Raw genomic sequence first — 25,532 nt, forward strand, 5'->3', positions numbered from 1 at the left:
GGGCGCCTGGGGCTGCATTTAAAGGCCACACCGATCTTTAAAAAATGTTTGCAAATTGAGCACCTGCCAGTAATTTGTTACTCTGTTGCGCACTGCGCGGCTCCTCACTGCAAAAAAATAGTGCGCCTTGTAGTCCGGTGTGCCTTATACGATCTACAAAGTTGCAAAATTTGCCGACTCCTGGGGGGTGCGCCTTCTAGTCCAGTGTGCCTTATGGTCGTGAAATTACTGTATATACTTTGAGTTAGGAAAAGCACATGCTGATATGCAATAGGTAGTTGTCTGCAGTCAAGATTTCACACTATCCACGCTGACTTTAAGACTAAATCATAAATTGAAAGCCACAAATATCCATGCTCATTGCAGGGTGGGGATTTGCCTACATGACCTTCAAGCATCCCTTCCAACCCAAACTATTCTATGGTTTTACCTTGTTTTATATTCAAAATACCTTTTCTAAAATCTTGCAGATCCTTAACTCCATAAATCAGTCTGAGAATCTCTGATCAGGGGATTTCTGATTTTCTAAAATCTGAGATTGAGAGTCTCTGACTAAATCTCTCATTTAATTCTTAGTCCGGAATACTACAATGCAGTAAAAGGATCTAAATTACCTAATACTATCATACCATCAGTATTTTACCAAAGTGAAATTATTTTCTTTAGAAGCTTTTGTGATATTTAATGAAATTTCTTCAGAGCAAGTAGCTTATTTATGACATAGTTTTGCAACATTCTAATATGCAAGTTTACAGTTATCGCTCACAAAATAGTGGACTTCACTCTTGTGACAAATCTTCTAAAGCCCACTAAAACTGAAATCAAGTAGTCAACCAGTAGTATCTATGATGACCTCTTATTTGTGTTCATGTTATTATACTTTTTACCTTTCATTAAAGTTTGCAAGAAATTGCCATTGTTCCATCAATTTCATAGGCACAAAGGTTTATTTAAAATTTCAGTAAGATTGTATTAAACTGTCATTTGTGCTATTTTATTTCATGAGTGTCTATCTTGCTAAGATGTTTTTACTTCTGTTTTCCTGTAGATAGGATTGGAATAATACCAACTTGGCATGCAATTCACCAATTCTATTGACCTTTAGTGCCTACATGAACTCTTAAATACCCACTTTCAAATGACAACGTGAGACTCAATTTTATCACCTCCTCAGTGAGATTCAGACACTACTCAGAGTTTATTATTTTTACTCTGTGAAATGTAAGTCAGAATTAACTTGTTATTGTTTTAGTGTCATGTCTAGACTCCTAAGTATTTTTTGTACCAATTAACATCCCCTTAAGGTTGAAAGGGAGAGGAGGCAGAGATTCTGCGGGTTACCTTTTATCCCCTTAGAGAACATACTCCATCAAAGAAAGACTCATTCACTTTAAGAAGTTTTTAGGAGAAAGATCCAATCAAAAAGGGTTTTTTTTAATCCCAGCATTCTTTAGGCCAACAATAAGAGAAAGATCTTGTTTTGTGTTGTGTATTTGGGTTTTTTACCTCTCTATCACATTCAGAGAACGACGCCTTTGATCAAGGTAAAAAGTAGGGAGAAAAAAAAGGAGGACATGTGAACACATTTTTGTTCCTTTGCAGAAGAGAATTTGACAGGCATTTTTACATATTAAATGGGCTGTTAATGAACTAAGCCAGGAGGATAAAAGTGGCATCTTTAAAAGCAATTAGTATTCCTATGTGTGCAAATGTGTATTATGTATATGCCTGCTTTGTCCTAGAGTTTATGGCAGACTATTTTCCCAGGTTCCTTATGAAAACAAGTTATTTTTATATATAAATCTCTATTTCACAACAAAAATTGAACAAATTCAAGGAAAAAAGTTTTTTCTTCTTTCTTAACTGCTGGAAAGGACACACCAAATGCACCCATAGGGGGATATGAAAAGCCTACTGGAGACTCCAAGTGACATGTAACTTCCTTCCCCTTCAACCTCAAATTATTTTAGCTTCTCAATTCACATGGGACACTCAAAACATTTCAGAAGCAGATTTCTAATGTACTCTGAAGTGGAATCAGAACTGCCTATTTTTGTAATTTCTATCTACATGGTGTGACTATGCTAAAAGTGCTTTTGTTTATTTAAGCATTCTTTTTGTCTCCAAAGCCATGGCATTCAATTACACCTAATCTCCAAATTTTACCATGGGAACGGTTTAGAAAGATGCTTGAACACTTGAGTTTTGGAGAGTCTCCAAAAGAAATGCTTTCCACCTATTTCATAAAGCCTATTTTGTCTGAAGACAGCCTAAAGCAACAATAAATACAGATGCTTTCCAAAGCATCCTTGATGAAAATAATGGAAGAGCTACAGATCAAACACGAAAAGTTGTTCCACAGTTTAGAGAAGGAAACATACCAGCTTTGGTACTGTCTTTCAACCTTAAGGATATTCTCATCAAGATCAGTACAAAGTCAGATTTCCTGAGCACTAGGGAAGAATTAAACTTGTAGAACAAAAGGTGTAATTTGCTTCAGATGCTTAACCAAAATGAAACAAAGTTCTTCACCCTTGTCAGACCTAGATCACTGCTACATTCTTCCGAATTTTTTATTGCTAGCATAGTAATGAGCCATACCTAGAAAGATCACTATTTTCCGCAAAGGATATGTGGTGGTTGTCTGAACATACATGTAAGATCACTAACACTGGTTTAAAAAAAAAAAAAAAAAAAAAAAAAAGCTGTTTTGATTTCTACGTCAACCAATGCTAAGAATTATCATATTAAAGATTATTTTAACAAAACTGTTTAAGCTCATCTTTAAATGGAAAAAGGAACTGAAATGTTACACTGTAGCTTACAAGCACATTCTTACACTTCAGTAACTAGGAAGTATAGGCATGGAAATGGAAAGTCCTGAACTTGGCATAAATTTGTCAGCATTACATAAGCAAAATACCAGCTTAAACAGAACTTGTTTAATACCACCCAATAATACGTAATTTCTATTCATTCTGCTGCTCGGACAGAGAAAAAAGTTCCTGCTTGTCCCATACCACACAAGCGCAAACACACCTTTGCTCATCGTCTGGTCGTTTGATCAAATTGAACAGTATGTGCAGAAGCTGATCTCTCTCTTTGGGTTCAGGATGGAGGCAGGCTGTACACAGTATGAGTGGGATCAATTCCTAAAAAGTTGTTGGTAGGAGAAAACCAAACAAAGTAAAATGGCTTTAGGCATACATTCATTAACGGCAAAAAAACTAAGATAATAAATCTAACATCACATAACACCAAAACAGTTAGAAAAGATACTTTGGAGTCATGATGTCTTATTAAATGACCTGAGGAAAGTGAAGGTCTACAAAAGTTAGAATTATTTCCTGCTAGGAAAAATCAGGGGAGAATCAGCACATAAAATGAAAAGCTCTGCAAAGATTACAGTTAACATGTGCAGGTAACCTGTAACCAGAATTAGAGGAAAATCATGGTTACCATTGTTTTCACCTACTGAAGCTCTACAGACAACTGTGGAATAAAGCTCCTTTGAAAAAATGCCACGGAGTTAAAGATGAAAATTTCCAGTTAAGCATCCACATAGTTTTGTGCACAAGTTTGAAAAAATAAACATTGAGACACATACATTGGTAAAGGTGACTGCAGACAGATCTTGTGTTGACTGACAGTTATCAGATTTTTGTAAAGGTTCTATGATTTTTTTTTTCCATACAAAAGCATCTCTGAAGCTGAACTTTCTTTTTGGAGCAATTGAAATCCCTTAAAGGAACAAATTACAAAGAAAATACCATGCAAAACACAGAGAGAAAATATAAGGATCTTCATAGTGAAGACTTCTTCCTTTCTAAATATGCCTACAAAGCTCATGGTATTCATTCCCAGAAGAAACAAATGTTTCTAAAACATTGTCTGGAAGTCCCTTTCCTTGACCTTGTTGATGTGAGCTTTTACTCCAACTGAATTTGGAAGCCAGACAGTTTTTAGGTGATTTAATATCTTAGTGGCAGAAACATCACACTGGGAAGTCAGTAAAAAAAGAACAAGAATAACTTCAGTGTCTGGAAAAAAACATGGGCAAGTAATCTGGAGATTATCTTGTACACCTGCTGTGTACTTTGGAGCTATTTTCAGCAGAAAGACTTTTTTCAAATGATTAAATTGTGGCAAATAAGCAGGTGACAGTGGAAAACACATCTAATGTTAGTAGGAGAGATTATACAAAAGCTGGAAAAATCTGTGGTTGTTTAGAATGACTTTGCAGGGAGGTACGAAATCCTTCTTGCAGATATTTGGAAACCTAATCATGATGTTCTTGTGGACCTGTGGAAGCACCACTGACAACATCCTCACTGCTTAATCTGTATTTTCCCCAGACAGCAGGAGCAATATTTATATTAAACATAAAACAAGACTCCATGTTAGAGTAGTAGCTAAGCTGGTCAATTCCTGACAAGCTTTACAAGAATTCTACTTGATACACTATTTTCTATAGCCAAAGATGACCAAAACAAAACCTAAACTGCCTTTTAACATACTGTGATTCCGGAAGGTATATTGGCAATATTTAACTCAATTATGATACAGCTTAGGGAATTTATGACAGGAGACAACATGGAAATATCCTACTTATAACTTTAAAAAAAATCTAAAAGGAGAGAAGGAAAAATGAAAACTAAATTTTAATAATTTGAACATTTTCAGTTTTTAAATACTTTAAAGAGTAACAGGGAGTTGTTTTTAAACAAGTGTAGCACAACACAAAAGAATATGAAGACCTGCATTAAAGAAACTTCACAAATTAAATTGCATGAAGAACTAAGTAACTTCAGCTGAGAGCTTCTTTCCCTCTAGAATTAGCATATTTGCATTATTTTTGGTTAAGATTTTTGCCCATTTAAAGTGCTGAGAAGTCAGGGGGTTTAACCTATTTAACTTTTTTTTTGTACCGCATAGAATTTTCTCTCCTGCAAAGACGGCTTTACTTCAAAAACACTTGAAAGAATATTACTAAAGTAATGCCTGCCTCAACACCACTCTAAATACCACTACTTATACATTAAATTAAAATATTTTAAATAGGAAATCTGCAATTTGTAGATACAGAACAAAATTACTACCTGAATAAAGCTAATTAAAGAATAAAGCTGATTTAAAAACCTACAGCTAAATAAATACGTTACTTTAGTGAAATCCAGCTTTCTGAAATCTATCCTAAATTCCAATTATTCATCTGGTCTTGCATGTCTTCTTAAATATTCCTATGAAAAACTTTACAAAGAATATACACCGTTAAGTGGAATATTTATGGGATTTTTGTTTCATCTGTTGAAACCAACACACTGATTTCACTTTCTTAGTATATTTGTGTATCTACTCCAAAATCTCAACTGCTTCCTCAGAACTACTGCTAGATTTTAAAACACTACCACGAGGTGGGGTTTTTAAAAGCTTCTTATAGAATTTAAGGAAGCTAACAGTGTCTTTTTTCAGCTGAGTCTGCATGAAAAGAGAACACCTGAGAATATTCACCTAGAAACTATTGCCTTGTGTCTGAAAGGCTAATGAGTAACCTAACACCATTGACATGGGGCAGATACAAGGCTGGTTCTTTACCTTGCAGAAAGCTGGTTATTATAGCTGACGGAATTAGCTGTATTTTCTTGTCCATTGGTCACATTCTCTCATGCATACTATGGGAGAAGAGAGTGTTCTCTGCATCGCTGCATCAGGGCTTCTACAGTTCCTTCTATTAAGGGGAGCGGAGAAACAGTGAGAAGTCTTGAACAGTGTTTTCTGTGTTCCCTATAGCCCTCAGGGACAGGAAGGTAAAACTGCAAGAAAAAGGGACTGTGGGACCAGAAGAACAAAACTGCTCTACAGAGGGACAAAACAGGTCAAGTGAAGCCTCCCAAAGACTCATAAGGGGCAGATTCTTCTCAGGACATTCAGGTGCATTAAAAACAAAAACCAACCTACAGGTAGGTTTGAGCTTGTTTTATCCTGTTGCTAAGGGTCATGACTTTGATGTAGCTTTGTTTTACAAATCTCAGATTGTTTGTTCTTGAAACCAGCAGAGAAGCTATAGAAAGTAGTAATTTTCCAATAAGACATGGCAAGATTAGTATTTGTTTAGATTCTAGAGAAAATTTCACAAGATGGTTATGGAGACTCTATATAATTATCATTAATCAAGGAGTGGACTTCCAGTGCTATTTGAAACACTCTGCATTCCTTGGGAAGGAATACCACTTACGCTGACAGTCATAAAGCAAGAACTTATGCTTGTTTGGAAAAAACCCAACTCTCCCTCTATTTAATTTGGGATCCTTCCTAAACATCCTGTTCATCCCCAAGTCCTTGTTTTCTCTTTTGCCTTTGAGTTCAGAACATGAGTTTTGATAGCTCGTATCAGTGCTAGTCAACAGAAGTGACTCTCATGACCATAGCAAGAACAGTGACTTCCAGAGCTTTGATACAGTTTTTCCATCAGATTCCAAGCAGACTGCCATTGTAACACTGTCCACACTTGCAGCTTGATGAAATAAAACATTATGTGTCATAAGTCTCACCTGTAGTATTGAAAAGCTAAGTTCAAATCTGAGGCAGTTTATACATGTGAGCTACCCGGATGCAGAATGGAGAGAAAGAAGTTACTTTGGTTTTACTGGTGAGAGAAGCTCATACAGGTGACTGACAGACAATGCTCTGAGGCTGACCTAACACACTGCACAGGAGAACTCAAACAGCCCATGTTCCCTCTGCTTTACTTCTGTGTAACTCTTCATGTAGGTCTCTCCAGAGAAAACCTCACATTTTTCTCACTATAGTATCTTCAGACAACTTCTTTCTAACTTATAACAACTTTCTCCATTATCTTTGAAAGGGACTCACTATTTGAGTTATCGATAAAGGCAACATCTACATGGACATAGGGAGGAGCTTCATCTTCATTATGGTTGAAAGAACATAGCTTTTTAATAGTAATTAGCATCACCTAAACTATACACAAGACAGTTCCTCCTACATATTAAAAGTATTACAACAAAACACTAAACTTGGGGTTATTTTAAAGTGCATCATATAGTGAGCATCTTAGAAGGTAGCAAGGAGTTTTCTGTCAGTGTTGTTTCCAACATATAACAATGTTTTGCTAAACATTCCAAGTCTTCTGGATCTTAGTTGCACTCACTAATTACTGCCTTCTTGTTGGAGTGTTCATAAGCAAAATAATTATCTCAAAGAATAAACTTAACTAGTGTTAAGTGCCAAGACTGGTTACTTCAGTAGGTTCAAATAATATTTTTTATTACTCCAAATATTAATTTGGAGACAGTATATAAGCCAGGATGACACAATCGATTTTGTGCCTTGTAATCTTCTTTAATAGTCAATGCTTATATTGTGAGCCAATGCTATGTTAAAATTATTCTGTAACTTAGCCTCTGACAAAAAGTAAATAAAATAAAATTATCTTATTGTCAGCAAATGAAACAGCTGCAGGTACCAACAAAACACTGACAGGGACTGTCTTAGGCAAGAAAGTATTTGAAGTTTCAAATTCATCCTTTTAGTTTTAAAATGAAAAAAAAATTAATCATACGATTAGCGCATGACTCAAAACTTTGTGCTACTAATCTTACTAATATCATAAAAATCACAGCTCTAATTACCTCTCATGGGGTGAGACTATTATTCCAGGATCCAAAATAATCCTCTCAGAGATCCTAAAGAGATGCTTTTACATAAGAATCAATGGTAGGGTGTGGGTGTGAAAAAACTTTGTATTTCTTTGTCTGTATCTACTGTTTATTTGAAAACACACACACAAAAATTTGTGATACAACAAAAACTGGCAATTCAATAATAAACATCAAATTCAACTCTATGCATCCATGAATTATGGAGGCTTTATAGATAAAGTGTTGAAAGACATCAGCTTTCAGACTAGAGACGAAAAGGATACTCTATGAGACTGAGCTATTTTACTCTACGGAAACTGCACTAGGCCCCCATAACAAGAAGGGAACTAAAGGACTTTAAAAATGACTGTATCTCATGTTTCTGGAGCACCCTCACCCCCCCAAACAAAACAGCCCTGCAAGCCAAAACCAACACTTCATGGATACCAGAGAAGGACCAGCAAACAGGTCTTAGCAGTAAACTTAATTGGTTGTTTTGAGGGGTTGTGTCAAGCAGACTTCATTCTGGTTGGATACAGATAAAGGTACATAAACCTGAGTTGCTGGGCATGCAAATGGTCAGCTATCAATATCTTCTAGATGACCACTGTAATGTCACATTATAGGGGAGAATAAAGAAATCTAAATGAACAATTACAATACTTTGTTACTCTGTAAAACTTTGATTACAGTAGACTCCTATAGATTAAGTTTCTAAAAAACAGGGGTAGTGTTGACCACAGCCTGACTCAGTCTTCTATTTCTTTAGCAAAGCAAATATTTTATGGCTTTTAAAGCATAAGAGTGAGATGAAAATTTATAGTAAGATACTCAACTCCACTGTGTTTTAAGAGACACACCAGAGAATTAAAGTGCCTAGGTGATATTTATGTGCAGTTACCGCACATCTGTTTGATTGCTTTCAATCTACAGTGGAGATTTAGCGGAGTTGAGAATGACATCAATGCAGAGCCTGAAGATTTAACATTATCTTTGCTTCAGCTTGACAAACAAAAGCAAAACTCTACTCTTAATATCTTGAACCCTCTCTAATTAACAGTTTCTCAGTATAACTATTTAGTGGTGCATATTCAGTACCACAACTACCATGATTTTGCCAAGTCTGCATAATACAAAAGTTAAAGGCTGACACTGGAATACTCTACGAGATCAAAGACATAAATAATTAAATAAAAGTGTTGATTAAGAACAAGAGTACAGTAATTTCATTATTACAAGCCGCACCGTTTTGACCAAAATTTTGCTCCCACACCAGAAATGCGGCTTACACTCAGGAGCGGCTAACATGTGAATAATTTTCTGACATTTGCAACCCTGGAAGCGCAAACCGAGGGGCCGAGTTGAGCAACCTGCCAATAAAACCCAACTTTACCCGACTGTTACACATTGGTTACTCTGTTGTGCCGCAGGTGGAGCCAGGCTCCGTGCAGGCAGTGTGGGGGGTGGGGAAGGCGGGGGAGCTCCCTCCTTCAGGCAGCGCAGCCCAGGGGAGAGGCGGGGGAGCTCCCTCCTGCTGGCCCCGCAGCTCGGGGGAAGGCAGGGGGCACCCGTCCCCTCCTGCCACCGCCGCCATGGGTGCCAGTGGGCTCCATCCCCGCCTCCCACCACCGCTGCGGGTGCTGGCAGGCTTCTTGCCCCCCTGCCACCGCCACGCAGCACTGGGCTGGGGCGAGCAAGCCCAGTGGCAGCCGGCCCCGAGCGGCCCCGCCGAGCGGCAGCGCTGAGCTGGGCCACCTGGCCCCATCGGCAGCCCCAAGCCCTCACAGCCCGAGCCGAGCCAGTAAACCCTGCCATCCCGTGATTCTGTTACTATTTGGCAACTTTGTTGCACGTGGGTCCTCGCTGCAAACGACAGAGCAGCTTATAAGTGGGTGCGGCTTGTGTATGGACAAAGAACGAAATGTTTGCCAACACCCGGTGATGCGGCTTATAGTCAGTGCGGCTTGTAATCGTGAAATTACTGTAATAAGATATTAAGCAAAAAATTTACTCTGGGCCAAACTCCGTTAAAGGACTATATACTTGAGAGTATATGGAAGTTGTACATAGAAACAAAGTTACTGTTGTTTTCTGACCAAAAGAACATGGACTTTGACATCTAAGAAAGTGTGAAAAATGAGTATTGCACTGATTAGTTGTCACAGCTAAAGCAAGATGGATAGGGCTGCCAACACCATCAGACCTTTCATTTGCATTTCTTACAAGTCTTAACAAAATTTCATCTTCAGTCCTTACTCTGAACTTGACTCATTTTCTTCTACTGACCTTTTTCTTATACAACACTGTCTCTCTTTCTCATAAGCCTCTCTGATAGTTCTGTACAACTCTGTCTCCTTATCTTATAGACCTCTCTGTTCACTCTAACTCCCTTCTCGTATTAGCAGCTTGTACTGATTGCTTTACCCATAAGCAGTTTCCATGACTGTGGTTCCTTCTATTTTTTTGCATGGCCGTCTACCCCAAGCTTTCCCTGTCCCGGCTGCCAAACCCCGAACTATCCCTCATACAACATTATCTTAACTGTCCCTTACACAACCACATGTCCCTTGGCTCCTCTCAGCACAACCAGCAGCCTTCTGATCTCACTGCGTCTTCAAGCACCTGTATGGTGGAAAACTGACCTACTCCTTTATATCCTCAAGACTGAGTGGTTGGGCACAGATGTTTCTTCTTTGGCAATCAGTACAGCTGCATGTCATCGGGGAAGATACCCTACTGTACCACCCTAGCTCTCCACAATTAATTATTACAAAGATTTTTAAAAATGGCTTCTCTCTAATTACATTTTAGCCAAATGAATTTTTCTATGGTACATCTAGTAACAAATAAAAGCTTGCCAATTTTTACTTTTGCGATTTTTTGATTGTCAATGTATTTTAAGTGGTAAAATTACAATTGAGAAGGCAGATTCCAACGTAGATCAATTTTTGTGAACCCAAACTGCTAATCTGCAATTAGTATTATCACAGACTGCATCCAAAACCTGGCTTTTTTATTTTTTTTAAGAATTGGTATTTTGCATTTTGTTGCTGGTCATTCCACTTACAGTAATTTCACGATTATAAGCCACACCATTTTGACTAAAATTTTGCTCCCACCCCAGAAATGAGGCTTACACTCAGGAGCAGCTAATACGTGAAAAATTTTCTGAAATTTCCAACCCTGGAAGTGCAGCCAAGGTGCCGAGCCAAGCACCTGCCAGTAAAACCTGGAATTGCGCGATTATTACAAATTGGTTACTCTGTTGCGCGGCGGGTGGAGGTGGGCTCCAAGTAGGCAGTGCGGGGGGGAGGCAGGCGCTCCCTCCTGCTGGCCCCGCGGCCTGGGGCAGAGGCGGGGGGGCTCCGTGCTGCCATCCCCGCAGCTTGGGGGGGAGGCAGGGGCGCCCTCCCTGCCAGCCCCATGGCCTGGGGCGGAGGGCTCCAGCCCCCACCTGCTGCTGCAGGAGCAGGCAGGCTCTGTCCCCGCCTGCTGCCACTGGGCAGCGCCGGGCCGGGCCGGGGCGAGCGAGCCCGGCGGCAATGGTGACCGTCCCTGAACGGCCCCGCTGAGCAGCAGTGCCACGCTGGGCCACCTGGCCCCGTTGGCAGCCCCGAGCAGGCCGTGCCAGTAAACCCCACCATCCCACGATTCTTTTACTATTTGGCAACCTTGTTGCACGCGGGTCCTCGCTGCAAACGACAGAGCGGCTTATATGTGGACAAAGAACAAAATGTTGCCGACACCCGGAAATGCGGCTTATGATCAGTGCGGCTTGTAATCGTGAAATTACTGTACTGAGATTGCAACATCTCCTTTATTTGTGAGTGCATTCATATGCAAATCTAAATATTGACATACATGTTTTCAGGGAGTTAAGATAACCTAGATGCTTGAGATGAAAACAAAATTAAATTTATATGTTCTTACATGACTTTTGATGACTACGAATTGCTTTGAGGCAATTTTCCTGTATGATGCATTATTGATTTTACACAGCTGAACTACTCTTTTTTTTTGAAACAACTAAAATTATCCTCTCAGCCATCCTACTCAATACTGTGTCTTGTCTTCTTTGTTAGCTTCCATTGGAACCTAAATTACAGACATTGAAGAACAATTAAAGCTGCACCAATACACAAAACTAAATAATTTCAGAAATATCAAATACAATATTTGCAAGAACACTTACTACTGGATCAGGCAGGCTGCTATTGACCTTAAAATGCTTAAAAGCATAACAAAAATGTTTTCTGAATCTCTGCTAAAGGACAACAACTACTGAGAGATTGTTAACCTCTGCAGACTCAGTTTCTCTGAAATTTTCAGCTTAAGATTTTGCAACCAATTTCAACATGACAGATGCTTAAAGAATAAAGACAGTTCAGGCAGTCATCAAAAGATTATACTTAACTCTCATCTTAACATATTAATATTGTAAGACCTTAAATACTACCATTCTTGTTTCAGAACAGAGTGGTGATCACTTTGCATTGTGATATGAACCTGTTACACATCCTCCTCAATTTACTGATTTTTAGGTATATCTTTTTACATCACTTGTCTGTGCAAAAATCTCATTATAAGGTTGTTTTTGGACAAGACTCAAAGATACACATTGTTGAAGACAGCCTAGTTCTTAGCTTAGCTTTTCACAATTTGATTAAGATAAATACTGACAGATGGTCTATCCAACTTTTCCTTCAAGTTCCATTACTAGATCAGAAAGCACAGTAAAATCACTATAGCAAAAGGTGGCAGGTAACTGCCAAAAAGAAGGTATTTTTAAAGCAAATTTCAATTCTTGAAACATTAGGCATCCCGTGTAATCAAATTACTCAATTGCCATTTGTGGATTTTTCAATTAAACTGAAAGAGATAATTTAAGGCTAAAATACATGTAATCAAATGTAACTTTCACTGTAAAGCAATCTAAGTAAAGAACAGACTTAAAGGTCACAAAAATATTCAACACATTACACAGATTATGCTAAAAGCTGTGAAAAGAAGCCAAAATACCACATCCTGCCAAGCAGAAGGAAGGAAAGGAATAAATAAGAAATCAGAAATTAAGCACTGATCCAGGAACATTCACAGAATTATTGTGAAAGACAGAAGCATTTCCAGAACACCCAGTTAACACCCCCACCCCCTCAAAAAGCCTTTTATAAATTTTCAAAACACAGCACATATCTAAAGTTCACTGTGTCAACTGCTTATAATTACTTGTGTGGTATAAAATTTTAGATTATAGGATCAGTACAAATTTCTTCAGGAATTTTCAAAGCCTTAAAATGAATTTATGCAAAACACACAACTAAATCTACCATACTGTAGGTCCTGTTAACAAGGACTAAAACTTGGTCAATGAGATATGCTACTTCAAACCCTTTATTTCAGTGTCAACTATGAGGACACTGAATTTTAGTTAGATATGTCTTCCGTTTTAGGGGTTTTTTTTTTACATATTTGGTAATGTACAATATTTACAGAAAGCAAAACAAAACCAGTCACATTTTTTTTCCTTCCTTTTGTATGCTATATAGCAGGAATGATTCTGCAAACCATCACCTTCATTTACATTCAAAATAAACATTACATGTTCATAATTTTTAGTCATTCTCATTTTAAAGTTAAGGAAAACATATAAGCAAGATTGCTCATTTCCTTATGAAGGGGTATTTTGTATTGATACATGGAGCTTCCAATAAAAGACATTAAAATAACTTGTTTGTTGAAAATGATTTTTGTTGAAGTACATGGTGCTGCAAAAGAACCTGACCATTATTTCTTATTTAAATTGACAGACCAAATAAACCAAACAATGTTTGAACTCATAGCCCCCTGTTCTTTACAATGCACATTGATATGGTCTTCCCTAACAAAAACATTTGTGCTACCACAAACAGATGGACCTACAGTAACAGTCTTGCTGAATGCTAATGGGTGCCTTAAGCAGAGGAAGAAATATTAGGATACCATGCAGGTTTACTGAACTCACCTGACAGAGGTGTAAAACCATTTTCTAGGAGCAGAGATGCATGCACAAAAGTAAGAACATGATTGCAAGTAATAGACTTTAATGAAATTAGACACAACATTTTCAAAATGAACAACAAGGTACCATGATAAAAATAAAATGTAAAATTTCAGGGTTCCTCACCTCTCGCTTTGCAAGCAGCACATTAGGAACTATATGAGGCAAGCAGCGTCCCAACATTAACATGACACTTTTCTCACTGTCTGCAATCCGAGATACCTAGAAAACCAAGTTGCTTGTTTGCTTTTTTTAGAAGCATAGGAACAGAAAAATACCATTTGAAAGGAGTAAAAAAAATTGCAGCAGGCTGATCACTTACCAGAAAAGTATTTACTCCCACACATTAAGCTGGAAGTTTTTGATGTGTCAGTAATTTCAAAAGCATGAATCTACTTGTAGAGACTCAAAAGTTCCCAGTGATTACACCTCTATCACTAGGTTTCATATTAAGCATAAAATCTGAAAGCATATCTTTATTGCTTAACTTTCATGCACATAGATTAATCTCTCCATCTATGTCTTGTTTCAAAGCAATTATTGCTCGTTTAATTATTGTTGCCATGCAAAATGAAGGATCTTTCAGTTTATGTCAACTGGAAATATACCTCTGATCCCAAACGGCTGTCTGCTGACATCCGACAGAAAGACAGTAGTGCTTGATGGAAAGCTGGTGACAATTTCCTGAAATATCATCAAAAAGGGAGAGGGGGAAGAATTCATAAATCAAAGGTGATAAAACAAGTCCCTTAACTCTGGTTTAATCAGTTAGGTAAAATGGCACCTAGAAAGCATGATTAAGTGATTCATACAACAGAAGTTTTAAAATTGTCTTTGACTTTTGGGGTGTTTAGATGCAGGAAGGAAAAAACCTAAGTGTCCTAATTAAGAAGTTACTTCTAGTTTTAGAAAATATAACATCTTTCAAATTGCTGCACAGACAAAAATAGGACGAAAGCATGAAGAAAAGGAAGCTTAGGCAATACAAGAGGAAGCATACAATTATGCAAACGGGGTGGGGCGGGCACAGAAATCACACAAAACAGTATTTTTGCCTAATGCTCTGATTGTGCAAATTGCATAAAAGCATTTAAGTAGTCAGTCAAGTTTTGAGCTTCAGGCTTAAATAGAGTTTGCTCAACTACCACTTTGGGATCTAGCTTTGGATGCAAACACTGCCAGAACCTGAAAATCAGTCTTGAACTGCTCTCTAAACTGCATCTGCGCAAGCACTGCCTCATGGCCACATCCAGCACCAGCCACTGCAGCCGAACTACTCAAAGCCTTAAGCATCCATATCAAATCCTGATAAAATCTTCAAAACAGCCATGTCTGAAGAGGGCAATTTTGCAGCAATGTTCTCACAAAACAATTACTGACCACTACATTAAACAGGCAAGCAGCAGCACCCTCTTTTTCCCAGTAATGACAACTTCCTCTGCCTTATCTGAGGGCTGTACTTAGATGCTAATGTAGCACTGATTCATCCACTATATTTAAAAAGAAAGACAACATTTGTCTTCCAAAACATGCACAGAAAGCATCGCACCCATTACCATCATCTGCTGTTTGATGTCCTCTAATGACACAAAGAGAAGGCAATTCCTGTTTCTTATATGGAAACAGTTCAAAGCTAACACCTTTGAACCATCAAAAATAGATAGGCACACACAAAATCCAACACACAATTATGTGCATGGACACACATTTTATCTAATAGCTTGAAACATTATATTTCTTACAGTAAATACACCATCATTCACCCTTTTCTAACTGAGAAAGCCCATTAAGAATCAAAGCTCCTACTTATAATTACTTAAATTAATCCAAGAGGATATCAATAAATATACCAGTTCCCTCTTCTCACTATTCAGAAAATTATAGTAAGAATTTTTATTTATTACTAAAAATTAATTTTTTTCTTAATGATATAGATTTTTAAAGTATATTCTAAATTTTAATGAAGGAAGTTTGTTTCAATTCTATTCAGCTTGGTTTTGTGCAAGGTTCACTTAAAAAAAGTTACTAAACTACTTAAATGGTAGCTAGTTGCAAAGGACCTGTTTCACAATATGTTAGTCCTTATGCTGTAAAATATTCTTGACTGACAGATTGACAGGCTCTACTCAAGACTGTAGAGTTTTTTTACACTGGGAGAACATGAGCAAGCGCTGCAAAGCAACAGCTTAACATGAGCACAGAGGCGAGGCATTGGTCAGCCCTTTGCCCAGGCTGTCCTTCAACTTGGCATCCATTCTACAGAAAATTAGATCATTTCCCACTTGGAATTCTAATTAAAATCCCACGTAAGGGCAAAGTTCCATTCCCACTTAGCAGAGAGTGAAAAGTAAGTATGATAATACGTCACTGAATTTCCCTCTGGGTTAAATAACAGCAAGGTCTGGGTAGCGTGGATCCTGTTACAATTGCTGGCTATACTTCAAGTCCAGAAAGCTTCTCCTTAATGAGGTCTAACAAAATTCTTGATGGCTATGCCGGACAAAACCAATCAAAGACCAAGGCTTCTGGCACACAAGTCAGTGGCAAGTCTCTTCAAGGGCCAACAGATGCCAGTAGTGAAGACATCCAAACAGAAGAAAGTACAATGAATAAAAAGCTCAAGCACTACTCTTCTATTCTATAGAACTCTTGGACTAACAAGTAAATTCGCTCAAAAAGCCAGGACTGCTATATATAGAAAACACCTTGTATTTGGTGCAAATTACCACACATCTTAAATTAGTTGAATAAACACATGTGGTGCAGCGTATTTAAACCACAGCAAGTGCTTTGCACTGCAGTCTGTTAAGTGAGGCATTTTTCCAACGATGGCCATGTCCTCATTTACCAGCAGACATGCACAGCTGCTCTGAGTGCAGGCACACAAAGCTGGCTCACTTCCTCTTCTCTCTTCCCATCTGGGCAAGATTTATGCCAAGAAAACACTCTATAGATGAAGTAGTAATGATCCTGCCTTTTAGGATAGAGTCTTAGTTTTTAACCCGTCTTAGTACATTCTGAATAAATTATAGTAATTGTCTTCCACAAATAACCCAGGATTGAAATCAATAAAGACCCAGCATTTTCATTGTGCTACTTGTCCTGCAGATCTCAAAACATTCCACAAATAAACTATTTTCTTAGTTTAAAAAAAAATACTGTATTATAACTAACCTAGGGTATAATCCAGGAAGAAAATTTAGTACTAGATACCAGTCTATAAAACCCTGTATCAAATACGCTTTCGTTTGACCCTTTGCTGACATATTAAGCCCAAAGAGGAGTACAAAAATAGGTACATATTACACATGCATTACTTATTTCTGCTGTGAACTGCATTTGAGGGGACTTGTGAATTTAACGCAATTCACAGCTTCACTGAACTACTTTTCAAATAAATCTATGTGCAGTTACAGTTAAAACAGCTGTGAGTGGCAGAACAAATGCTGTTCTTCTAGACTACTGTCATAAATTCCACTGGAAATACACAGTTCATTCCTCACTCAGTGACTTAATCCCATTTTGATATACACCCTCACTATTCCCAAACAGTCAACCTAATATTCATGCAGTTAATGCCACCCAGCACTCACCATTAATCTGAGCAAAAAGAAACTTGCAACAAGTCCAATCAAAGTAGGTACACAAGTACATAGCAATCAATGCACAATAGTTCTAAGTTTTGATTACTGCATAGTCTAGGTTTTCAGCTAGGATTTGAAAGAAACTTGAAAAGAAAAAAATGTGGAAAACTTAAACCAAACCATTGACCATTTCCCATAAACATCTAAGCTGTTCTACTTTCCTGTTAAACACTAGTATAATCAACTAAGAGAGAAAAAATTTGTTATGAGACTGCAAAGTATTATATTCAGAAATCAGACATCTCTCCTCCTGTCCAATTCTAAAAGTTCTGATATCACTGAGAAAGTAGCCTTGAACCTAGAAGTTAGTGCAAGGAATACAGTAAGTCCAGAAGAAGTAGGATTATTAGAGTTTGCAAGAAAAGGTAATTATGAGCAGGGTTCGCAACTCCTTTTTTTTAGGTGTTCCTTTTCTCCCCCCACTACAAGTTTACATTTATTTTTCCATCTGCACAAAGTGTCTCACAGATTTCTACTTGGTATTTTCAGATGGAAAGATAATTCTAGAAACTAATTACAGTATCAACACCAGCAAAAGCTTGCTAAGGGAACTGACAGAAGACAAAGCAGGATGGCTGCCTGCTTCCCTAAGAACTGCAACAGTAAGATCATAAAGTGAGCTACTTGCATATCTTTGTCCACAGTGGTAACAATTCCAAGTTGTATGTATCCTCATTATGTCTGTGGTCTGTGTTACTCCTGATGACTTAAGGAACAAGTCATTTCTCCTCTTCACTATAAAAACACTTGTACAGGTTGAAACGGTTTTCTCAAGAACACTTCTAAGCACAAACTCAATCTCCAAGTAGTAACACAAAACAAATACCCTACTTTAGAGAAAAGAATCATAGCTACCCAGTGAAGACTTGCTGCAAAATCAAAACTCAAAAAAGCAGTATGCCAATTGATACCTTTCTGATAATTACAAAATAAGTAAATGGAAAATAGTACTGTTCTCTAGGAGAGTTATACACATTTACAGAGAAACAGTAAAAAATTTTCCCAACAACTCTTCAAGTAGAAGAGAATTATGAAATGAAAACTTAAGAGAACAGAACTGTCTTGTCTTCCTATTCACTATCCTGATAATACCTATTTTTTGTTGCAACAACAGGGCTGGTTTTAGAAACAAGCAGAAAGTGAAAAGACTTTCTGAAACTTGATACTGAAACTCTAGGTTTGTCATATCTACTCTTCCCAAAGAGATTAGGAACAATATAAAAATATCAGCACTGCACCCTAGATGTATATTAAATCTTTTATTTGCCTTCAAAACACAAATGGTTTACTCATTTGGCAGAATTTCACTGTTAGAAAAATACCTACTCATTCTACAAGAATTTTTAATAATAGCATGTAGCTTACAACTTATCACTAACCTATTAGGTTTATCAAAATGGACTGCAGCTTTAGATGATGAAGCACATGAGGACAGTTTCTCTGTCTCTTTAGAGGGCACAGAATTTAGCATATCATCTTTAGAAGTCCTTGAATCCACTTCAGCTGATAAAGCAAGGCTTGTTTCCTCGATGTTTCCATGTTTATTGTCATTCTCAGAGCTCTTGATATCCAAGTACCGTCCATTGTCCTCTGAGACTGTGAGAGGCACTTGTTTTAAAGGATGGGGAGCTACACCATAAACTGATGACACAGCAAAGTTTTCATTCTTGAGAATATCTATTTCACTGAAAAAGCAAAATATGAAATGCCTTTTGTAGCTCTCATTCAAATGCTGTTCAAATCACACCACTGTAGTATGAAATAAAGACAACATACTGAAGAGCTCAACATAATCAAGAGGTACACTTCAACTCACATATGTTTAAGAAATCCTATAACAAAAATAACTTTCATCACACAAGCTGTTCAAATAAGCACTAGTTTCATTGAGCCCTTTACTAAATAATTAGTAGTAAGAAAAATGTTGCACTCTGAGTGAATCAATGAAACCAGTGAGTAACAACAGTTTTATCTCCTTCTGCCCAAAACTGAGTACTGAGACACAAATTGTCACGAGACAGAACTCTATCTAGGATGCAAAAAAAAAGTACTAGAGTGGTGAATCAATATGTACTATCCTATCTGGCTTTGAAATGGTAACTATGCAACTCAATAAAGCCACTTAAAATTAATGCACTTTCCCATACGCTGAATTAGTATACCTCTTAAGAGGAATATCTTATGGCTTATTGAATGATATGTTTTGACCAAACTTTGAAGTATCTTGTTTGTTGTTGTTATTAAAGATATGCCATGCCTACACTCTTGTTCTTTAGAAAGAAAAATCGTGTTGACATCAGATGTTAAAACAAGCATCTTTCTGACAGTGTGTGCAAGTTGTACACACTAAGGAGTGACAAAGTTAACTGAAGAAAAAACCTATGTAAAACAGATCAGAACAGATTGTTTTCAAAGAAATAAAGAAGTTACATTGAAAAAACAAAATTGGTTACAAAATTAAATTATATAGGTAATGATAGGGAAATATTCTATTTGAAATCTCTTCCTTTTTTAAACTCAAATACTATGTATTGGAAAGGAAAAACTGCCCTGCTCTGAAGAATTCCCAGTCATTTCCTATATCTAAGTTAATGGCTTCATATGTGTTAGAAAATCACTGAAAAGTTATCCAACATTTGTCAAGAGTCAAGTAGGATAATAAGCACATACCTTTCAAGTCTTTGGATTTGTTCCATCAAAGACCATTTCTCACTGTTTAAAACACTAATTTGATCTTCTAATTTTTGCACTAATAAACATTGCTAAACACAAGACAGAAACAGAAGAGTTTAGTACAATAAAGTTCAGTAGCACATCAAACAGTTGTAACATTTCTTCTGTATAGTCTTACTTCTATTGACTGTGGTGTTGTTTCAAACACAGGGACGGTCCCAAGTATAGGAGTATCAGCCTCTAACTCATCATCTTCTACACCAACTGATGCATCCACCAGATCTCTTGCAGTAACATGATGGTTTCCAAAGTCACGGTAGAGTTGTAACAGGTCAGGAGGTTTTGGAATGTTCAATCCTACATCATCCCAAAGTTCAAAATCCTTCAAAAGAAAAAAGAAACTAAAGCATACAACATACTTCCTTTTATTTTCATTTATCTTCCTCATTTGACCACAGGTGATGCAATAGTGAAATAATCACATCGAGACCACATTGCAGTAATTAGACAGAAGCTTAACTCAGCAAGAAACAACAGTAGAAGAAGGATCCACTTCATCAACTGAAGCAGTTTCACCATAAAGTCAGCTCCAGGTAACATACTAGAGAGCATACCTTCCAAACCACATAGATTGCTTTTTTTGGCTAAGACATGAACACTTTTTAGAATGAGAAATAACATTGCTCAAATTCTAGCAGAAGCCAATGCAGTCGATACAAGGCAGAAATATTGCTTTCGTTCCTATTTCATTCACAAATGCAAGTGTAATTTCCCTGAGGCAGACAGCCACAGTACCACAGAATCATTTAGGTTGGAAAAGACCCTGAAGACCATTGAATCCAACCTTTGATTGATCATCATGTAAACAAGACCAGAGCACTAGTGCCATGTCCAATCCTTTCTTGAACAACTCCAGGGACAGTGACTCCACCACTTCTCTGGGCAGTTCATTCAAAGATTTAACATTTCCATGAAGAAATTCCTCCTGATACCCAATGAAACTCAAATAGCCCTGTAGAAGACTGATAGTGCAAATGATAAAAGGGCCTTCTGTCTCAAACCATAACTCTGTGTTCTTCCTTTTTTCATTTTCTCAGTTACATCTTATCATCCTATTAGTACAAGAATATTCCATGTATATACAAATATACAAATTCCTGTAGACAAATAAGTTTGTGCACCGTTACACAGGTGTTGTGACAGTCTCTTTAATGACATTAAATTTAAATACTGGTTTAAACTTTCCTATTGTTCCCAGTCTTCACTATATTTTTTTCCCTAGTCTAGTCACATACATTTAATTGTAGAAAGATTATTTTCTTGAAGAACTATGTGAATAATGTAAAAAAAAGTGCCTACTATACAGTAATTGCAGTGTGTTTATATCTACCTTTTAGAATTAAGAATTTTGGGTTTTTTGGCTAATTGCCTCACAACACAAAACATTCTCAGCTGCAAACACAAACAGGATAAACTATTCATCTTTTCTCTTTTGAGGGCTGAATTCTCACAAGTATCTGGATGTTAAGCGCAAATATTCAGTCAAGGTGCATGAAATTCTTTTGCTTTACAGATTAGGATATGAAATGTACAAAAAGTAGAAGAGGACCAGTTACAGATAAAACTGGATTAAATTCTATATTTAATTATTCTGGTAATATTCCAGTTTTGTGATGAATACATATTGGGTGTTGTTATTACTGGGTGTTTTGTCTACCCAGAAACAGTCAGAATGTAATTAGAACCTTCCAAACATTCTTCCCAAAATAATCTTCCCATCAAATGTAAGCCAACAGAGATATAAAACATCTTAAGAGGCGTGCATCAAAGCATAGCTAGATTGGGAAAGATCTAGGATAACACCTTATTACCAAGAACTTCTTCAATGCTGCACTCAACGCCACAGGTGATTAAATACACTCTCACACACACATGCCCAGAAGACAACCAATGAGTAAACAGTATACCCTGCACAAGTCAACTGAGTAGGATCTAAGGAAAACATTATGTTTGAGATACAAATCCTTGAGTTAAACTGAATGTGTCACAGCAGAATACAAGGAAATATCTAACTCACAGTATTTCACTTCTTGTTTTTCTTCCTTTAAAGAATGCAAGCACTCTGTCTCCTTCCTACAAATTTTGGGAAACTACTGCTTAAACTGCTGTGTTTTCAAACCATGGGTTATATATGAAAATGCTAACTAACATATTTAACTTTTAGATTACTCATATATATGAAGCCAACTGCATGCACAGGAAAAATCACTTAAGTTCACTTGAGTTTATGACAAGATCAGAATATGGAAAGCAGGTGTCTACAAAACCCCAAACAAATGCACGAACAAACTTTACCTGATCATGATTTTCATCTGAAAATGTTATTGATGTAAGCTTGTAACTATTCTTCAATAAATATTCATTAACTAGGAAGTTTAGAGCTCTTTTCTCAAGAGGTCTGATTGGCTCCTGGAAAAAAAAGAAAATACACTAGATCTTTGGTTTATCTCCCTTCCAACTATGGAAGCATATTCATACTAAAATCCATGCAAAGTTCATTTATCACCAGCCACCTACCTGAATTTCAGGACTTGATTTATAATTTTTTCGTTCCTGCAAAGGAACTTCATTTTCTGGGGAGATAAAAAGAAGTAACTAAATTTTACTCTTTCACAGAGGATGAGCTCAGCTACTTCTACATTGTTTAAAGTAGAGACTTAAGAAAAGGTTTATGTACACCACCTGCAGCCTGAGTCAGGTTGGCTCGAAGGGCCTGTATGGTCTCCTTGGCTTTCCGTAGTTCAAACTCCAGGACTGGACAGGGATTTGGATTAAACACACACAGGCATCCAACCAAGGCAAGGGAAACAAAAATAAAATATAAAAAGCAAGGATGGGTGTGAAAAAAAAGATACTGTTTGTATTAAACATAAAGCATGCAATCTTTATGGAACTTATGAACACATGCAGCAGAGTTGGTCTGAAAGCAAACTGGTGAACATTTTCCATAGTTTCACTGGTCTTAGGTTAGCTAAGTCAAAATTTCAAGCTGTCTGACAAGGACTCGTAAGGTTTTGGGAAAATATTTTGGAGTTGACGCTGTCAAATGTTTTGGTTTTCTTGGTAGCAAAAAGAGTATGTGGGCAAGAAGCAAATATGTCATAGCAGCAGAGGAAGCTGTCTTCGTGTAGCAAAGCTTAAACCATGAAGTGAATGTACAGTTCCATTGAAACCACAGAATTCTTTTGGAAAATAAAATCATACACCAAAATTTTAGTAGTTTAAATGGGAGATCTTGAAACGTACTTTATCTTACTTTAAAAAAAAAAAAGTGATTTAAAATTTCTATTTTAAAATAGCAGAATTTTAGAAATGTCCTACAGTCACTTAAGATTTTGAGTTCAGTTCACTGAATTCAAACAGAGAGATGCACAAGACCAAAAACACCCAAAAAAGCAGTTCTTCTGCAGTACTTATGAAAAAGGTTGAAAGAAAAAAAGTCTTCACATCATTTTCTTGAAAGTTTACATCAATTTTCAAAGACCTAGAGTCAGCTTTAAATTAAAAAATACTTCATTCTACCTCTTCACTCTGTCTTACTTCACCTTTCCACTCGCCTCATGACTATTATTTGCTTCTCATGCTCCAATATTTCCTCCAAAAAATGCCAGTGGTGATTTGTGTGCACTGAGATTTCATGCAATTTGATGCTGTGGTCATATGTATGTGTGGTGGCTTCTAATTTTTAACTCCCTGGACCTTTGCAAAACATAGAGCAAATGTTCTTTTAACAGCCATTTGCAGGTAGAACATCTAAAGAAATCTATTTAAGAGATTACCAGATAAATACATGTGTTTCACTAATTCTCAGATTAATCTAATCAGACTGAAATATGCAGTTACCAGAAGGAAAGTCTCCTAACTAGGAGTGATGGGCACAGAACACCTATCACGCTGAAGTGTTACAGGGCCTATTTAGAATAGTTTCATACTTTATTCCCATACAAAACAAAAAATGTTGCAGTGACTTAACAGGAAAGTTTCAATGAGATCTTTAATCACTGCCTGGAAACAATTTGACATGGCATTTTGAAATATTTACACAGAATACAATGCATAGCAGAAACAGTGCACTGGACCTTGCTGGTAAAAAACGTTATGGAAGGTTGCAAATAAAATCAGTTCCTCTTTGGAGTATCTGTTACTAAGACTCTTGCTAATTAGCACTCATGGAAAAAAGATTCACTCAGTTTGCAGTTCTGCATAAAAACTGAAGGAGTTACTACAGTACACCACATTTGCTACATGAAAGTAACTTGTTTGATGCACAGAATTTTACTGCAGCAATACAAAAGCGCAACTGAGGATACAATGAATAAAATATGTAAAACTCTCTAGTATTCAGCAATGCTGATCTGCAAATACTTCTGTGCAACAAAGTTAGAAAACGCTCTCATGGTAAAGTAAGTACCTAATTTTAGCACTTCCTTGCATTTGAGTTACTTATTCACAGTGGTAAGATACTAATTTGTTACTTTTTGAAAATTTTAAAGAACTCAAATTAAGTAATTTTTCTTACGGAAATGACTACGTGTTAACATTTCACTCTTGTAAAATATTTTCAGAGATCAGAACAGTTGCAGATCAGGAGTGCCCTGCACTAGAATGATATAAATAATAAAAAAAGTTCGAAAAACAATGCAAACTATAAAAACTCAGGAATCCAATTAAGGAAGATAGGAATAAGACATGTCTGAAGGCATAGAAAGCCAAATAATTCATGTCAGACAAACCCATGTCAGACGGCAAGAACTGAATTTTAGTGGACTGCGATGATGCTGAAAATTCTTAGAAGTCATTAGGACTTTACTCAACCTTAAAAGTAGATTACTCTGCTGCATGTTTCTGTTTGACAGTAGAGGATTCTAGACATAGCATATTTGATAAGCTGTCACTTGGTACCATGTCACAACAGCCATATAATTCTACCACAACACACCATTGTTAGAGTTGTACCTCATCTAATCTTACTAACGGCACCATGATAATTGCTATCATACAAACCTTGCTGTTGTCAAGTCAATCACAAACAGAGCTTTTATTTGTAGAAGTTTGAAGGCGTTTATGCAATCATACATGTAAATAGCTATAACATTAACTTCAGTCAAATGTTAAACTGTGATTAAAAGCTCTAAGTTATGTTCTGGCAGATGATGACATTGCAGTATATAACGATTAATTCAACATGACTGCCAATGAAATCAACACTAGCAATCCCCATTTGTTGATTCTATAACACTCTCTTAAATAAAAAGGGAAACTTTAAACTCCTTTATTTGTAAATGTTTCATAACTATTATGAACTATTGACTTTTAATATAAATGACCTGATGCCTCTCCCCCCTCCTGCTACAAAGGTGAAGCTACGCCTTCAGAAGCTCTGACAAAGTCAAGCTTAAGTTTAACTTCATGCTTGACTGGGCTGATAACATGTAGAACTCCCAGCACTCGGTGAAG

At 37.0% G+C, this 25,532-nt stretch overlaps 1 protein-coding gene across 3 annotated transcripts in view; it reads right to left on the reverse strand.

The window, feature by feature from the left end:
* RELCH (RAB11 binding and LisH domain, coiled-coil and HEAT repeat containing) overlaps window positions 1–25,532 on the reverse strand; it is an 81,280-nt gene that overhangs the window by 32,679 nt on the left and 23,069 nt on the right. For 2 of the 3 annotated variants that reach the window (XM_033059227.1, XM_033059213.1), the window contains exons 3-11: window positions 22,758–22,829; window positions 22,593–22,648; window positions 22,371–22,484; window positions 20,194–20,397; window positions 20,013–20,104; window positions 18,722–19,027; window positions 14,307–14,382; window positions 13,825–13,920; window positions 3,040–3,152 (exon numbers count right to left, since the gene is read on the reverse strand). In XM_033059227.1, the coding sequence (XP_032915118.1) occupies window positions 3,040–3,152; window positions 13,825–13,920; window positions 14,307–14,382; window positions 18,722–19,027; window positions 20,013–20,104; window positions 20,194–20,397; window positions 22,371–22,484; window positions 22,593–22,648; window positions 22,758–22,829 (1,129 nt within the window). The remainder of the gene's footprint in view (window positions 1–3,039; window positions 3,153–13,824; window positions 13,921–14,306; window positions 14,383–18,721; window positions 19,028–20,012; window positions 20,105–20,193; window positions 20,398–22,370; window positions 22,485–22,592; window positions 22,649–22,757; window positions 22,830–25,532) is intronic. The other variant, XM_033059221.2, reaches the window with a different exon arrangement.

Source organism: Catharus ustulatus, chromosome 1, assembly GCF_009819885.2.
Source record: "Catharus ustulatus isolate bCatUst1 chromosome 1, bCatUst1.pri.v2, whole genome shotgun sequence".
NCBI lineage: Eukaryota > Metazoa > Chordata > Aves > Passeriformes > Turdidae > Catharus > Catharus ustulatus.